The sequence below is a fragment of the Amblyomma maculatum genome, chromosome 2 (assembly GCF_055883805.1).
Source record: "Amblyomma maculatum isolate TAMU_Amacu chromosome 2, ASM5588380v1, whole genome shotgun sequence".
Lineage (NCBI taxonomy): Eukaryota > Metazoa > Arthropoda > Arachnida > Ixodida > Ixodidae > Amblyomma > Amblyomma maculatum.
Genome location: NC_139345.1, coordinates 31,962,360 through 31,981,407, shown reverse-complemented (window position 1 = coordinate 31,981,407; position 19,048 = coordinate 31,962,360). Strand labels below are relative to the sequence as shown.

The 19,048-nt window shown below is 46.3% G+C and overlaps 1 protein-coding gene across 1 annotated transcript in view; it reads left to right on the top strand.

Moving 5' to 3' along the window:
- tup (LIM1_Isl and LIM2_Isl domain-containing protein tup) overlaps nt 1-19,048 on the top strand; it is a 178,298-nt gene that overhangs the window by 73,936 nt on the left and 85,314 nt on the right. The window contains exon 4 of the mRNA XM_084591879.1: nt 1,969-2,231. Coding sequence (XP_084448005.1) covers nt 1,969-2,231 — 263 coding nt within the window. The remainder of the gene's footprint in view (nt 1-1,968; nt 2,232-19,048) is intronic.

The window sequence follows — 19,048 nt, the reverse complement described above, 5'->3', positions numbered from 1 at the left end:
AACTTTCTTCTGCGCACCGCCAAAGGGAAAGACTCGCTACTGATGTCAACGTTGGTGACACTATTTCGCGCGTTCGAGGTTTACCGTGGCCTCCGGGTAAACTCTGGCGTAGGAAATTGTTCCATTCGACGCATATGCATGCGATCGGATCAAACTGCCGGACGGACTCGTCCCTGTCAGTGCGGCTCATAACCCACGTTACACGAGGAATTTCAACAGTTTTTTTGGACGAACGGCAGTCAGACAATACGTTCCGCCAAAACAGTTCACTCTCGCATCAGGTGATCACGTCACGTGCTGTCTTGTTTTTGCTACTTTCAAATTCCGATATTGATTTCATGTTTCATTTATGTACTTCTCCTCAAGATTTTCAGTTTTAAGTGTACACTGGAGCTGAACGCCATACACAGCCAAAACGATCCAGTAGAGGCGCTTATAGCTGTTTTCCTTATGCGTTTTCATTTGCGCGTACAGCCCCAATAAGACGAGTGAATTCAGGTTGGACCTATACCACTCACTGACAACATAACAACCTTTCGCGTGATTTGAGAATGGATGTGAAATGCCGCCGACTTGACCGGTGCGGCTGTTCTACTGAGCTCACCTTCTCAGTTGACCCGTTCAACTTGAGGCCTCAGCCGAACTTAACTGCCACCAAGAACTCAACGCCAGTTCGCGCTGCCGTGTAACACTGTTAACTGTCGTTCAGTTCAACTGACGGTCAAGTGAAGTGACTATTTATTTATTTATTTATTTATTTATTTATTTATTTATTTATTTATTTATTTATTTATTTATTTATTTATTTATTTATTTATTTATTTGCTTATAGTACCCTCAGTGCCCGGACCTGGCACGCCCAATGCCATTTTGCTGCCGGGAGTGTGTTGAATCTTTCATGTCGGCTTCGATTATGTACCAGCAAAGGCGAGTGCTGATGTTGTGAAGTGCCCGTTCAAGCGCGTTCTCGGACATTCTGGAAGCCATTACTGGCTATAAGACCTGCTCACTTAAGTCCCCCTTTTAACGAGCCATCCTAGAGTTCAGTTTTTTGGGCGCCTATTGTGACTTACTTTAACCACATTTATTCAGACAGAAATGTACAACAGTTTAGAGCTCGCCGTACTCATGTTTACATTGCTAACGCTGATTTAGCTGTCATTAAAGCCTTCTCGCCATTTTCGAGACAGTTGCTTCAAGTGTGCGCTGGACGTGAGCAACGCAACGGTTTGCACTGCTGTCGGACCTGAACCTTACTAATGGATGACAAGTGGCACGCCGTCCATGCCATCGTGAATTTGTATCCAGTCTCATATATCACATATGAAATTATCATACATTTCTATTAAGGCAATGTCTCACAGAGCAAGTAAATGCAGAAAGCCAGCGCCCTGGAAAGCGTAACTAGAGCATTTACAAGTCGAATACTCCGATGAGGCATAGTGGTCCCTTCAAGCCCCTCATTTTAAAGCCATAAACGTCTGCAGGGCTATGATATTCCCTGCTGCACAATCTGTGTCAACTGGGAATTGAACCTCCATAGCTTGGATCCCCAGCCGAGAGCTTTAACCAACTGCGCCACGCCCGGAAATCGTGAAACGCGCAGCATAATTCTCCTTGTCTACCATGAGGTTGATAGTAGCGATTACAATGACGTTACAGTTAGTGATAATGACAGCTATGACATTATCAATGATAATGACAGTACATTTGGTTGATAATGATAATGAGAGAAAACGTTATGCACCGTGTGCACCAGCAGCGCTTAGGCTTTCGCATTTCTGCATTGTAGATTTCACAGTGCTCTCGGAATTTGTTTTTCTTTTTCACGCACGTAAGTTAACCCGCGAACTGTGCTATGTCACTTCCTGCCCAGTTTCTTTCATCCGTTCATACTTGTAGACAGGCTGGCGGCCATCGTGCCCAATGTCCCAGTACTTAACACATGCTCTTCTTCATTTCCCGCAGGCTGTTCGGCACCAAGTGCTCCAAGTGCCGGCAGGGCTTCAGCCGCACGGACTTCGTGATGCGCGCCCGGCAGCACGTGTACCACCTGGACTGCTTCCGGTGCCAGGCCTGCGCGCGCCAGCTCATCCCGGGCGACGAGTTCGCGCTGCGAGAGGACGGCCTCTTCTGCCGCGCCGACCACGACGTGCTCGACAAGTTCGCCTCCTCCGCGGCTACGGCGGGGGGCCCCGCCGCGCATCCCGCCAACGGCATCCACGTCGCTCGTAAGTGTTCCTACGATGGGACTCCACTTGCTTGTTTGCTTCGTTTTATGGAACGTTTAATGCTGTGCACTTATTACCAAGATCGACAGTTTACGAATTAAAAAGGGCATCCTCAATTCATCGATTATACTTAGCTGTGGCGCCTAGTACTACAGACGTACGCATTTATTAAAGGCAGCCGTACAGTGCATGCAAGCATCTCTGAGTCGCATCCCCGCGTCCGAAGTCACCGCAGAAAGGTGTCATAGACTGAGTGAATGAGGTCGAGCGATTGCGCAGTTAACCTAATATACTGACAGCCCAAGGGAAATAATAAAAGTATCCATATAGCTTGGAAAAAAAAAAAAAGTTTTAAAGCCAAGAACTGAATATTTCCTAAATGTTCAGTTTTAATTTTAGTGAGACTGCAGCAGAATGGTGCGATATCGAAGCACTAAATTTGGTCACGTACGAGATATGTTTGACCCGCTGAGGCGACTGGCTAGTATGATCAGCAGTAACTATCTCCATGCTCAACGATAAATGCCTCTCAGAGCTCCCAAAAGCTGTGTTGATTTTTTTTTTTTCAAATATTGCTTAATGGATAGCCATTTCTATCACGCTTGCCTCTCCTTACTCAAACGTTCAGCCCTGGCTCACATTTAACATTGTCGTCGCATAAGTTCCCAGCCAACATTTATGACCCCTCTGAAACCGCTGGCTTTGGGACCTCCTTTCGTATTTATCAAATAAGTGTACATAATGATTTCCTATTCTGATGCCACGGATCGTTGGCGGAATATGCCAGGCTATTCTGCGCATTTATCCGCACATACGACAGCATAGCAGTTAATGATTTGTGCGGTAAAGAAGAAACTTTAAAAAAATATATGCCCTGATCACAAGCCTAAACTACCTCAAGGCGAGAAAAAAAAGTGTAGGCACTAGGCAATCAATGCAACTGCTGTAGCAGTGTACGCGTTAGCATTAGTTTCACCCCCTTGTCTGGGCAGCCGCTGTAGCTATATCTCATTCCTTGCCAGAGCTTTTTAATATTACGGTGCGAAGCTTCCCATACAACCCATGTATATAAAAAAAAAAAAAAAACGGCGGTTTTTATTGGCCAAAATTCAGATGTTTACGAATAGTTGCGGCCATTAAAGAAAACTATGCCTAAATTGCAAACTTTGAGATCGTTGATAACTGCGCAATCACCGCGAAAATAAAATAGGTTAAAGAGTTGCAGTAGCAAAAATTCTTTGACAAAACAGCCGTGGAGGTGATTAAGTTGAAAAAGAAGGAAGAAAAAATTGATTTCCAGAAGACAATGGCGGCAGTAGCAGAAATTTGCTATTGGTCGCTTCTAGACGGCGCGACAATTCATAAACATCCGAAAAATGAGCACTAAAACCAGCCACTTTTTGAAGCTGAGTTTCCCGACTGGTATGATCCCAAAGTTCTGTTCCTTGCTTCCCATCCCCTCTTCGTCTTCACTCTGCAACTTTAACCCCCCCCCCCCCCCCCCTTGTTTGAAAGTTGAAAGGGAGGGGATTTTTTTCTCTCTCTCCACTCTACCACCGGTCAACTGAGGTGTGATACTAAGGGACGCATTTTTTTCGACATATAGGGGATTTTATGCCAATGCTTGAAATAGAGAGAAAAGCTTGCAGGGAGCATATTTCTTGTTATTTTTTTTTACACATTGGTAGGAAAATTTTCTCACTGCACTGCGGTTCTGCTGCTCGAATAATTGTGCATACGTTAACACTTCTGCAAGTGCGCGCACAAGATGACAGCAAAATTAAAGAAACAGTTGCTTCTCGCGTCAAAGGAGGAGTCCCATTTAAATCCCGGGTGTCAAGGCAAGATGGGAAGTGCGGAAATCTTCGAGGAAACGCAGAAAAACTGTCCTCGCGCCTTTCCCCCATCGCGGCGTAATCCTGCGGGAGGCAATTAAGCTAATGGCTGGGCGGGGAGCCGCCAGAACCAACGGAGGAGCCTATTCGACCGAGGCGTGCTGCTAAAGACGGAGGTTGCCCCGAAGAAGGGGAATTAATTGCTCGTCCTTGCTCGTCAGAACCCCCTCCCCCTGCTCCCTTCGTGCGTGCTCTAGCCACGGCGCGCGGCTCGACGACGAAGCTCTTCAGTCGGGTGTAGCCAGCCGTCGTTAATGGAGTGGCCGGCTCCCGTCTTCCGCATTTACCTGCTATCGGGTGCCTGCTAGCGTAAGGAAAGCGGCCGGAACCGGGAAAAACAATTGCTGGGCACGTTTAGAGGAACAAGTTAGCGCCTGTCTGACGCCGTAAATTCCGGTTATGAACCTATCTTTTTCTTTTACTCCTAATTCGTTCTCTTTCGCCGTTACATTGCTATCTTGAGCCCATTCGAGCCCTTTTTCCACTTCCAAGGAAAGAGACGCGACAAGAAATGAAACCACCCACACAGTTTGTTTACGTAAGCTATATATAATTACTTGCTGCAGCTGTCTGCAGCGAATGCGGTGGTGCTCGCTGCATTCATTTATATTGCGGCAGCGACAGCTGCGTCTTCCAAAACCCCGGCGCCGAAGAAACCACGTGTCCTAAATTTAGACGGAATTGCGTCACTTCTTAATGCCCAACCATCGTCTTTGAGGCTCAAAAACGTACCCTGATGCGAAGGCCATATAGCCGAGCGTTGATGATTCGTACCAACACCTCAGGCCCACCCTCTGCTATCGGCATAGCAGTGCCGTGTCACCGTTACACTGGGTATGATCGACGCCAAGCTTGTCCACATCACCGGATGCCGACATGCAAAAGCATGAACACGAACATGCGTTGGCTCAATTTTTAGGAGAATCGTTTAAGGGAATGTTTGCGATAAGAAAGTATAATCCTGGCAGCGGTGGCCAATTTTCGACGGAGTCGAAAAGCGACGCACTCATGTACTGTGCGGTGTCAGTGCACATTAAATAACCCCCGGTGGCCGAAAGTTTCGGAGCCCTGTACTAGAGCGTCCCTCGCACCATAGTCGGTTCAGGACGTTAAACGTTACAAACCAACCAAAATTACTCGTCCCCATCCTGCCTTGTGGAGGCGATAGTCACGTGTTCGATCCTTGGACCAGGTCTAATTTTTCAACAAGGAAGCTTATCTGGAAAATGCACATCTTTCCTTTGCGGTCGTATAGGGCAACACAAGGAAGGACTAATGACTAATTACTTTTTATTACTAATCTTCTCCACTTTTTGTATTCCCTGACAGTTTGGAGCAATACCAGTCGCACTTCGATAAATTCGCTCTGGCCCTGCAATATGCTAGCCTTCCTGGTCAGCATAATTATAGTAGAACGATCCTCCCTATAAAGCGGAGCAGCCGGATTCAAACCCTGGACCAGGACGAATTTTTCTTCAACCGTGGAGCTTCTCTGAAAGCTGCACATGTTTCCTTTGTAGCTGTATATGACTGCGTGCTTCCGTAGCTACTAATGATTAGTTATTCCCTTATTATACTGAGCATGTGATATCGTAACTGTTGTTACATCTTCTTCCTCCTTCTTCTACCTCTAATGCACGCGTGAGTATGTTTCTGGGCTTCGAACGAGAGCGCGGATATCACGCTCCCTCTTTCGTTAGTCAATTCGTATTTTGAGTGAAGCTTTTTGTCGTTATTTTTATCAATAACCTTACGGTCTGAAGCTTTGCTAACGTAACTATTTTTGCTTGCGCGCGTGCTTTCCGCAAATATATGTTCTGCATTGCGGTGGATTGATATTTGTCGCAGTTTGATGCCTGATTATTCATGCTATTTGTTAGTATCGATTCAGTAAAAAAAAAAAAAAAAAAATCCCATCGCTGATTACCACCCTAAGCGAGGAGCCATAAATAAATTATAATTAGGAGATTCAATGCCCCTTAGGGAGATATTGTCTATAAGGGGCGCCTTAGTGGGGGGCCTAGTATTAATACAGACCACCTGGGATTTCAAGAACGTAGAAATCGCACGGAATAATCTCGAAACCTTGAGGGATAGGTAATCGTATCTATTCCATGTAATAAACCGTAGCATTTCGCAAGAGTGTCGATTTCATTTTATGAGTTTCGTATGTCCGGACCCATCGCGGTGGTGTTAGCTCTCATTTTATACGCTTTTTCTCATCAATGTGGACAGCTCAACACGCTGCGAGCCGTGTCCTTCGCAAAAGTCGCTGAAAACTTGTCTCAAGATGACGACAGCGACGCAAGGACGAAGATTGGCAAGATAAAAAAAAAAATTGAGGGGAAAGCGATGTGAGTTCTCTGTATAATAGATCGATCGTACGCAGCTATTTCTTTTCAGCCACGGCAGCGGTGAACAATGCCGAACATCACTCGCGCAACGCCTTCCTCTCGGATGGTGAAAGTGAAGATATTGGAATACAGCATTGCGGAATGGACGCGTTATCATAGCGTGTCCCTTCCGCAATGCCATATTTTAATACCTCCACTTTCACCGTCTCGTCAGAATGCGCAATCCGGGACCAATCACCGTAGCTGCTCCTTGGAAAGCAGCCGAGCTCTATCCTTTTTCGAAAGCAGCCGGCACAATGGAGACCGGCCTGGGGCACCACCCAATCAGTTATGCCGAGAGGCCGCAGGCGCGAAAGGGCTGAAGGGGAAGTTCGCTGCCGCTTATGCTGTTTCTGGCTGCGTTCACCGAACGGAGGGAGCGTAGTATTTTTCTGGTCGTTCTCCTTCGAATCCGCGGCTCGCAGGAGCGCTGGCGGCGACGGCGGTGGAGCGGCCCGCTTACCTGATTAAGAAGGGCGGCATCCATTATTCACGCGGCCGCTTGCGAGAGCGTTCCAACAATCTCATTGCGGCGGCGCCAAGCCTTCCAGCTCGTGCGCTCGCCTACCTTTTGTTCTTTATTCGCCTCTGCTAGTATGGGCGCGTTTTCGCAGCACGTGTAACGGCCGTGTATGTACAGAGGTGAGCGCGGGGTGAAGTTTAACATGCTCACATGGTGTATAGGAGATGCACGAGAGGAAGGCTTCGGCTGTCGTATCCTCTTCCGGTGTGCGCGTGTGCATGTCTCTCTCTCTCTATGTTTGGTCTATGTCTGGGCGAGGGGGGTGCATGCGGGTGCGCGCACGCGCCAGTCTGCCTATGAAGAAGTGTCTTTCTTTAATTTTTTAAGGCGTCCATAGCCGTACCGTTTGGTTTGATTTGGTTTACGTTGTTTAATGACTTCAAACGATTCAATATATGACGGACTCTGTATGGAGGGCAGCGAAAAGTTCGACTGCCTGGGTTTCTTTAACGTGCACTGACATCGTACAATACACGGGCTCCTTGCTTTTAGCCCCCATCGGAAAGCGGCCACGGCTGGGATTGGACCCGAATCCTTGGGTGCAGCAATCGAGCGACTTAGCTAGTAAGCCACCTTAGCGGGTCAGTTCGTTTCTGTCTAGCAAGAGAATGGCCCTTTTTTTTTTTTTCCCGTCTTTTAACGACAGACTATCTTGTAGACTAAAAGCTTACAATCTACAATTTTGCAAGCTTTCTCAGTATAAAACGTGAAACTCCTATAATAAAAAGGAATGAACGAATTTCTGTCCGCGTGAAGCTATAACAAAAAGAAAGTGCCTATATTTCGTAAACCTATCACTTCCATCCTTTCGTGTTCAGCGCCTTTTTCGGCTGTTTTATTTTGCTTTGCTGTAATGCACGAAGCGCGTTCAGCTTCAAACATGTTTACTTGAACAGAGATGCACGTCACGTGCGCACTCGCTTTAACTGTTTGGCCTCCATTATATATATATATGATTCCGCCGTGTCTCGGGAAGTATGTACTACACGGGCCTCCGTCAGTCATCGTATCTTTTTTTTCTTCTACTCTAATTAGTTATCAAAGAAAAAAAAAAACAGAATTACACGTCCGAGAATGACTGCCGGAAGCTTAATGCGATAAGCTGCTCTTTGGTTCTTCAAGTTTTCAGGTAACTGCGCGAACCACTGCTTGCATTCAGGTGTCGGAAGTGCGGCGCTGGTTAGCAACGATAGAGGAGGTGCCAAAGAACAAACTTGGCGCGAGCGTCTGTACGAGTTGCGGCAGGTTTCTCTTTTTTGGAACGTATAGTTCTACACAGCTCACAGTTTGTTTCATTGTTTGGCTCAGAAAAGACCACCTGGATATACTTTGACCTGAGTAAACAAGCTAATGAAGCAGCTATTATGCCTTCGTACACGCCACGACACGGCTTGTAATATGGCGGGAGAATTTCAAAGATTGGCGCAATAAAGCTTTTATCGCCGCCAAAAGCTTCTGAAGTGCTACATTTGAAAGACAGACGCGGACAGCCAAACATGCATTGGGACTTTGAACGTACAGCTGGGGCAGGAGGGATGCACATTTACTATAGTTGGTTTTTAAAGCACGGACATTGAGTTAATGTGCAGGAAAGGGATATACTGCGATGTTAGGAATGGGCGCTACGTTCTAGGCAAGCATGCGAAATAGCTAAAGCTAAGCACGGGGCAAGCGGGCGTCAGTCAGTCAATCTCAAAGAGCTTGAACTTTGCTGATGAGATAAGTTTGAAGACAATGTCACCCTCTTTTTCAGGTACACCTTTCCAGACACGCAGAACGCCTTGGTATACGCGCTGCCTGCGACGGAGCATGTAGGGTCTTTTATATTCGCGCTGTATTTCCGTCACAATCATTTTGTTTGAGAGCGCGCGATTAGTGACAGGAATTCGTGTGTACTTATGTGCAGTCACGCTCACGAAACAGAGACTTGAGGAAAAAACAAGGTTTCGTGCAATCTGTAACAGCCGCACAATCTAGACATATGATGAAACGCTGAACACCCAGATTCTGAACGCCATGCGTATGTTTGTCCACGTTCAGTCATCGTTGCTAAGCGCCCAGAAACAAGCCTAACCGGAATAGACAGACAGATAAGAATAAAAGAAGTAATCAAAATCGGGAGTTGTAAAACTCTAACCTGAGGCCACCGAGCCCAAGTTACTCGCTCTCCAAGCTGCCTCCTATTATACGACGGTGTTAAAACAAAGAGGGGGCAGATAAGGTACACCAACAGCAGCAACGTCCACTAGAGAAAAAGGCGAAAAGTGGCCGCCGAATGGCGACGCGGACGACCTGTTCCTGCTGCCGAGTGTGGCGCCAACCTCGGGACCTCAGGTGGCGTCCGGTGGCGCCATTCGGCCCTGTGGCTCAGACCGGTGGCGGCGCACTTGCTGGCCGGGCCCGGTGCCTTTGAAGTGGCTCGTTGGCGGGGCCGCCCCACGATAAGCTCCTCTCGCGCCTGCCCCGTGTACCTGCATCGCCTGTTGCGTGCAGGGCACCGCCGTGAAGACCCCTCCGTTCGGAATGGATGGCGCACGCAAGTGCTGTATCACTGCGCCGCCTCGCGCCCTCGTTCATTATTATATTTTTTTCTTTTGCCATTAGTATATTTCCTCTCCGCTCCGCTTGTTATCCTCTCTTCCCTGGCCTCTAGGTATTCAGTAGAAGCACGTCCCACGAGTCGGCGCGTATCAGCTAGCGCGCAGTTTTCGTTGAGTATATGGCGCATGGTTGATGGAGTCGTCATTGTGGGAGTATCTTCAGATCTTCACGTTTCGTGTATTCTTGATTACTCCTTCTCCGCTCAGCCTTTCCGTACTGCTGACTCCTGACTCCTGACTCTGACTCCTTCACGTTGTCTTCTCTGCTTCCTTTTTGGTGCATTCGCCGACAACACTGTCAGCGTTGCGGGCACTAAACGCATGCAACGTGGGGATGTAAAATTGCTTTCATCGCAAGCGGGGGGGGGGGGGGGGGGGGGGGGGGGGGGCATACCGGGCTTCTCTCGCCAAGTCCATCTCACAGGGCACTGCAGCGAATCATATAGATCAACACCGTGTTTACAAACAAAGAGGGCGCTCAGGGCGCCGCAGCCGACTGGGGGTGAAAAATAGGGTTAGCGTCCATAGGAATACATAGAACCGAAAGTTTCCAAAGCAGTTTTCTCATTTCACAGTGCACCTCTGATGTCGTTATTCGGTCTAAAGTAAACATGAACATCCCAGAACAGATCGTGAAAGTATGAAATCTCATTACCGAGGCGAAATATTATTAAAACACCGCGCGAAATGTATGAGAGTGCGAGTTGGGAGGGCGACTCATAGAAACACGCGTAAACAGAACTTAGCGCAACGTTTTTCTCGTTTCGCGGAACGCCAGAAGTGGTGGCCGGTCGTTAAACGTTGGCCAGCTAGCGCTTTGAAGAGGTGTGTGACAAAGTATGCTGCGTCATTTCGGAGGCAGTCTACTTTTAAAACTCCCCAAATAATCTGCGGTGTGAATCCGGACACCCCCGAAAGGCTCACTGCAGGCTGGGCGTAGCGAATCGGGCAGTTTAGTTTACAGTCTGATATGCTGCGGCCGCCTCTAGCTCCGGATCGTCTGCTAGCAACGACGCCGGTGGTGCATGGTCGTCTGCAACTGTGCGCGGTCAGTTTATCGTGCTGTGAACAGTCCCGTGGATCGTCAGGCTAGCACTACTTACAAGGGAATGTAGTGTGCGCTGCAGCAATGTAGGCCTATCGTGAAAAGCTTGTAGGAATAGGATGAACAGGAAAGCTGTACAAATAGACACAGTTGTGCAGCCGGACCCATTTGCTAGCATGAAACACATTAGGAAGTCCCCTGGACTGACGCGGGCACTCTGCCACCACCGGGCATGGCAAACATTGTAGTTTATTTGATTTTTTCTCCGAGTCGCCTCACTGCAGAGACCTTCCAGGCATGCAAGTCCCTGGAGGTAGAATTATTTTTAATCAGATGGATGCGCGCAAGGTGATCAACGGGCATATTACTAGTTAACTAATTTTTTTCTTTTATTTTCTTTTTCCCCGTGGTATTGCTATGGTTCTCATATATCGTTCTGCGCTTTCTGTGCGGTTTCCTCGTCTTTTTGTTTTCTTCCCGTACGGCGCAGACCATGCAGTGCTTGCACGGACGTCGGAATATAAAGCCTGTCAAAACGTTTGCTTACGACTTGCTCACCACATTTATGCACTACATATGCCTTCATTGTAATATACTTATCACCTCTACCTAGCCACAATCGATGTTTTCAGAACGGAATGACATTGTGCCCGTTATTTTGCGTTTTAGTCATCTCAGTTTACAGAATGAACCCTGCCTCGGCGGCATCATTAATTAGTACCTTGCGCGGCTCATGGAGTCGCCAGCACTTGGAATGTTTTTCTTTCTTCTTTTTTTTTTTTTTACCTCCGCCATGCAACTGGATGCTGGGGCGTGGTATAAGATGTTCACCAAGACAAGAAAAAAAAAAAAAAAAAAAAAAAAGCCGCTTGGGCTACACGCCCCCGGGTTCGCCTGGAAACGCACCGCACATAGTTATTGATAAATATAGTTTACAGATGTCAGACGCGAATTGTTGTTGCGTACGTATATTCGTGGTCTTAAAATAATGCACCATATCTTAACAAACGACTGCTTTTTGTTGGCGCAAAGTCGGCTTCTTTACGAACCGTCCTCGCCGCGCTACTTAAATGTATTTCCAACTCGGATTCTAGACAACGAGGAGTTTTAAAAGTAGATTGCTTCCGCAGTGACGTAGCATACATTGTCACTCACTTCTTCAAAGCGCTGGCCAACGTTCAACGACCGGCCAGCACTTTTGGTGCTCTGCCCAACGAGAAAAATGTTGCGGTAAGTTTTGTTTACATGTGTTTCTATGGGTCGCCCTCCCCAACTCGCGCCCTCATACGTTTCGCGGTGTTTTAAAAATAATTTGTCTCGGTAATGAGATTTCACACTTTCACAATCTGTTCCAGGGCGTTCATGGTTGCTCTGTACCGAATAAAGACATCACAGATGTCCTGTGAAATTAGAAAACTGCTTTGGAATCTTTCGCTTCCATGTATTCCTATCGGCGCTAAGCCTACTTTTTACCCCCCAGTCGGCCCACCCTGGCGATAGAAGCGCCACCGCATCGTGCCTACGTCCCAGATCGTTGTTGGTCTATAACAACCCCTATAGGTTCTGATTTGCGACCGGTCGTCGGTCGTCGTCGTATCTTCGGTTCTTTTCGCCGCGGTCTCGTATACCCATCTATCGGTTCGTGTCCCGTTCTTTACGCCCATTATATCTCGTACTGCACTTCGCCTCTCGGGCGCGCACATATTTGTACATTTAGTCCTCTGCTAGTCTGCGAAGCTGTCTGCGTCTATTAGCCACCCATGGTGCGGGCGGCGTAGACGGAGGTGTGCACTGTCGGCTTCTTGCTTGTGTGCAAGTGTTGCGGCTATAAAAACGATGACAGACTGCGGGCACGTACGAGAGGGGGTATCTTCGCGTACCGTACTTGATTTCGACTCGGGTTTTGCGCACGTCGCATACTTAGTCACTACTAAAAGTCCACTCTGTCGTTATAGCCGAGATAATGAAAAACACAACGCCAAACTTTGATAGGATGGGACAAGATATCCGGATGTTCGGAGACGAAAACTAAACGTGACCTCTGTAATTACCCCTTTTTACCATATAGCAGCGCAAGCTTATCAGAGCGGGCACTAAAGTCAGTCTCACGCGGAAGCGTGACACTTGGATGGAAGCTTCCGATAAAAATCAAGGCTGTAAAGCGGATTTCAGATGTCGCTGAAAGCCCATGAAAGCTAATGCCTTCTGTTGGGTCCACGTCAGTAAAATTTTTATCACTGGGGATGGATATTTGGGACCTAAAGGTGAGATTTCAGGCCCCAAAAATAGGCACTGCGAACTAGATTTTAGGCGTGAAAGGGCCAAAAGGCACCATCAGCTCTACAAGAATTACGACTCATTTCAAGCGAAAACATTTCATAAACGTTTTGAACAAAGCCTACCTGCCCATATCTATACTGGATAAATTAATATTTACCAAAATATTGTTACTGAGAATGATTTCTTCAGATATAGGCTGCTGATAGTTACCACTTCAATGTAGAATACTGTACTTTACGTTCTTCTCCAGGCAACCCAATCGGTTTGTATTATCGCGTTGTCTTTAATATTTCTCTATTTCTACAGGTTGCGCCGCATTAATTTACTGCAGTCCAATTCGGCTGAATTAATGCATTAATGTTGATTTTACATATTGCTGCATGACTTGTCATTTATCGTTTTTATTTAATTATTTTCATTACCACCTGTTTTGTTTGCCTTTTTAATCTTTTTCTTGTGCCAAATTTTTTTCTTTTTTTTTTTTGTGCGCCATTATGAGACCACATGGCATAACCCTCTTCCTCCCTCTCCTTTTATGTGCAGGTGTGGACATAAGTAAACGGAGCACGCTTTTCCGTTGAAATTAAAATCACGCCTTCTACACTAGAGATAAGAAAACAATATTTGTCTTTGTGAAAAGACTCTAGCGTCTAGTACCGGATCACACATATACCACGACTGCCAATTTCAATTATGCAACGCGCGAAAAATAATAGAAGGAAAAAGCGTGCTTCTCTTACTTTTGTCCGCAGCGGTTCCCCTAAATAAATGTTGACGACGAAGTTGAACTGCGTGACGGCGATGTGTTTGCTTGTAATACTAGAAATTAGGGCCCTATACAGCTGTACAAGGCGCGCAGTCTGGGTCATCTGTACACCGTCCTTAAACACAGCTCTGCAAATGCTGCTAAGTGAATCGATGGCACAGTTTAGTAGTGGGTAGCTAGAGTTGTGAATGGGCATGGTTTCCTTGAATTGCCACTCGTGCTAAGGCTTCCTAAAGTCACTGTATAATCAGGAAGCTTCTTTCAATAACCAGGTTTTTGGCTGATAATGCAGTGTGCGAAGCAAAATGAAGTGCATTAAGCCAGAAACACGAATGAAATGTCCGAAGATTATGAACTGCTCCGCGGAATAAGAAGACCAGCGGTGTGTTGAAACTGAGAGAGTGATACACACGTGAAATGAAAAGAAGACTGCACATGCTCCCACGGACGAAGGCAAGAAAGCGAGTGGTGCACTGCATTATTCACTTCGCTTCTGTTATTTGACAACTCCCAACTCATCTCACGAACAACTTGATCGGGTTGGCGTATACCTTAAAGCAACTTTAAGTTCACGCTTCTCCCGCCTGTCCTGGCGTGGGTTTTTTTTTATTTATTTTTTTAGGCGAATGCAGTGATTAAATGTCCCTCTGCTGACTTCAGGAACTTCTGAAGTTCCCTTATTATCGCTCTTTTATTCGCCTCTGAGCCTATCAACGAATTCGAACTGCGTCGCACATGCAAAACATTGAGCTCTCACCTAAACATAAAAAGGGCATCATGCAGTGCGTTACAATTTTTGCTAATCACAGCTCGCATGCAAAATAACAAATTTAGGCAAGAATGCGGAATTCTACATGGCCCATATTCTATTATCTACCGGCGTTTTATATGAGTTAAATCTTTTGAAGAACAGCTCGTTCAATATGTACCAACATGAAGGTGAAAAAATCGTTGGCACAAAAACTGCTTCAGATAAACACGTTTGTCTGAGGCGCCACTTGCACAAATTGCAACGCCTCGTCCAAGTATCCTGAATTCGGTACTTTTTGTTCATAGCCACAGAGTGCAAGACTTTGTGCACAAAGGAAATTGTCTGCCAGAGTTCGAGCCAACCTGCATACATCACAACGGCGTATACGCGTCCCTGGACTTCCGACAGGCAATATATGCAACCGCGCTGAAGTTTTCTTTCATAAGTCATTCTAGTCTAATCTTTGGCCAGCGTACCACTCTAGCGTAGTCTTTCGCACGTCTACAAGACGAAGCGCGGCGAGATCTTGTCAGGTGTGGTGGCTGCAGTGGCTACCGGGGATAGAGAGGCTCACTGCGGCGTGCCCATGCGCACAGCCGGTACCTTGGCGTCCTGACGAAAGCCGAATGACTGGGCGGCGCTACAATTGTGGCTCCGTTAGGGTGCCTCGATGTAGCGCGCCGCCGCGCTGGTATCGAGGCACCCAAGGCTCCGTGGGCGAGGACTGTGTGCAGGAACTTACTCTCGTGTTCACTGAGGTCTTCTGAAGCAGCCATACCCACGTTGACACACGGTGACGCCATGTTTGTCTGCGAACGCCATATGTGAGCGTGCGGTTAAGATCTTCTTCTCCTTCGTTATAATGGCACATACCCACAGTGGCGGATTGGCTAGAATTCATTGTAGGTGACATAATATAATTGATAATGTCGATTTGATTGTATGACAGATAACCTAATAATTAGGAGTTAGTGTTGCTGAAATAATTTGAAATTTTGAGGCCATAGTAATAGAAAATAATGAAAAAAGGATTTAATTGTAAAATAATCAAAATAATAATAAAAAGAAAAAAGTACAATTCAGACAAATCAGCGCTAACACACAAATCTTCCAGTAGCAATATTATAATTGTGAAGTAACTCACACACCGGTTTTAGGGCATACCCTTTGACGGTTTCACCAAATGAGAGGAGGACAGGAACTGGGTAAATGGCAAGGCGATCAAGAGGTATTTCTAACCATTTCTTCTCTGAGTAGCATACCTGCAGCAGGAGAGGATGTAATGTTCAATTGCTTGCTGAGTGCGACAGTGGTACGTTCTTCTCTTTTTCGAGGGGACTTTTCTCTATGTCGACAATAGCGGACAAGTATATAAAGTAAGGAGTGCGCGATCTTGAGAATGTGCCACATGAGTAATGCGATTCTCATTTGCTCAGGAATGCGGCACTTGTGAGCATGACAGGAGAGTTGCATATGTAGTTGTAGCTGTATCTTATTCGCTCCGTAGACAGATTAGGTGTGCGACTGTTCCAATTGAACATATGAACTCACTTGATATGAAAGGCGAAGATACAGAGAAGCGCGAAAAAGGTACTCAGTGCCGTTCCCTTTCTACGTCCGTGTGCCTTTTTTGCGCTACTGTGTCTTCCTGAATACGCACAATAACGTCCAGCTATAAGTAGTTTAACTATGCGAGGCGACCTCATTAAGCAGAAATCTGCGATGCTTTCGTCTCTAGCTATCCCCCCAATTCTTTTTTTCTTTTCCCCCCTCACGTCTAGGTGTAAGCAGAAACGCATCCCGGAGTCGGCGCGTATCAGCTGGCTCGCATAGCCGGAGGAATCGGCGGTACTTTAGACTGTTCTTTTTGAGTATGGCGCATGGTTGATAGAGTCGTCATTGTGGGACTATCTTTCGATCTTCACATTGCGTGTATCCCTGAGAATTATTTCTAGTTTGTTTTATTTTTCCGTGCCACTAGCTTTCTGACTCCCTCACGCGGTCTCCTCTGCTTTCTTTTTGTTATACTTGTTGACGACGCCGTCAGCATTGCAGACAGTTAACGCATGGAGCGTAGGGGATGTAATATTGCCTTCATCGCAAGCGCGGAGCATATCGGGCTTCTCTCGCCGAGCCCATCTCAGGGACACCGCAGCGAATCGTATAACAGCCCCTATAGGATTCCCGACCGGTCGTCGTCGCCGTACCTTGGGTTCTTTTCGCTGCTGTCTCCTTGCCATCTCACAGTTCATGCCCCGCTGTTTGCGCCTATTCTTTCGCGCTCTGAACTTCGCCTATCGGTCGCATTCATACCCGTGCATTTAGTATGCTCTCCTAGTGTGCCGAAGCTGCCTGCGCCTATTACCACTCAGGCGCGAGCGGTGTAGACGGAGGTGTGCACTATCGGCTTTATGTTGTGCGTGCAGGTGTGTGGCTTAGGAAGAGGATGACACACTGCGTGCACGTACGAGAACTAGCCGAGCATGCGGCACTCACACGACAACAGCCGAGTAGAACAAGAAGTTAGACTGTCTAGTAGATATCTTCGTGTGGTGTAGCTGATTTCGACTGCGTATACCGTACACATCGCTCACTGCGAAAAGTGCACTCTTTCGCTATAGCCGAGGTAGCAAGAAGCGCGTCGCCAAATTTTCATAGGATATAGGAAAAGATATCTGGGTGTTCGGAGACGAGAACTAAACGTGACCTCTGTAATTACCCTTTTTACCAGATCGTGGTGCAGGCTTATCAGGCACTTGGGTGAAGTCGGTCTCACGTGGGAGTGTGGTACTTGGATCGAAGGCTCTTCTCAGTGAAAGCCAAATCTGTAAAGCCGAACAGGAAAGGATTTGAGATGTCACTGAAACTCCACCCTGAGCTAACGTCGTTGACTCTTCATCGTGCCAGTAAAACGTTTATCATTGAGGCTGGATATTTGGAACCTAAAGTAGGGAAGTTTCATGTCACGAAAATAGGCACTTCGAACTATATTTTAGGCTTGAACAGGCCAAAACAGGCGCCATGAGGGCTAAAAATAAAAAATACGACTTATTTGAAGCGGAAATGTTTACTGAACGATTTTGGCAAACCAACCTTTCCTTCCCATCGAAATGGAGGGTAGGTTGATTTTCCTCAAACAATCGGTACTGAGAATAACCTCTTGAGGCTTAAGTGGCCACTTCGATTTAGAACACTGTGATTTTCTTGCGCCCTTCTCCAGGTAAACCGATCGGTTTGTATTACTGCGTTGTCTTCAGTATATTTCTATTTCTACATATTATGCCAAATTTGTTTACCATAATCCAGCTTGCATTAATGTTGATTTTTGTATATTGCTGCATGGTTTTTCACGTATCTTTTTCGTTTTCACTTATTTCCGTTGCTACCTGTTTTATTAATCTTGTTAATATTTTTCCTGTGCCAAATATTTCTCTTTATTGTGCGCCTTTGCGCGACCGCTTGACATAATCCTTTTCCTCCTTATCCTGTCGTGTGCACCCAATTCCGACATTTAAGGGGAAAATAATTGATACGAGAATATCAGAAATTAGAATCCTGCAGCTGTATAAGGCATGCAGTCTGGAGTAGCTATACGCTGTCCTTCCACACAGTTCTGCAAATATTGCTAAGTGGATCGATTACACAATTCATTAGTGGATAGAGTGAATGGGCATGCTTTACTTAATTTGGCACTCGTGTTAAGGCACTCTAAACTCACCGTATAATGAGGCAGCTTCTTCAGTTTGTTTTTTTTTTGTTTTTTTTTTTTGTTCAATGCAGTGAGCAAAGAAAAATGCTCTGCAATAAGCCAGAAATACAAATGACATGTCCGAAATTACGAAAGGCTTCGCAGAATAAGATAGCGATGTACTCAGGGAGTGGTACATCCCGCCGACGAAGGCGCCCGTGTGCTGTGCGATTTCAGCGCACGTTAAAGAACCCCAGGTGGTCGAAATTTCCGGATTCCTCCACTACGGCGTCTCTCGTAGCCTGAGTCGCTTTGGGACGTTAAACCCCACAAACCAAACCAAACCAAGGCTAGAAAGCGCGTGGTACACTGCGTTATTCACTTCATTTTTATTATTTGACAACTCACTGGCGTTTATTCGGGTTGGCATATTTTAAAGTAACTTCCAATGCACGCTTCTCCGGTCTGTCCTTATTTATTTAGACGAATTAAATGATTGCGTGGCCCTCTACTGCTTCTCGAGTGAAATCCAATGTTGCTTATTTTCCTAACTTCAGAAACTTCTGAAGTTCCCATCATTATTGTCCTTTCCTTCGCCTCTAAATCTATATTAATCAACTCGAATTTAGTCGCGCATGCAAAACATTGAGCGCTTCACCTAAGGAATAAAAAGATCATTAATGCATTACAATTTTTGCTAATTACAGCTCGTATGAGGACTAATAAATTTAGGGAAGAATGCGGGGTTCTACACGACTTGTTTTACTATCTAACGGTGTTTATGCGACTTCCATTTCTTAGAGAACAGCCCGTTCAGTTAGTCAACTGAAAGTGGAAAAATCATTGACACATAAAGATTTCCAGATAAAAAGACAA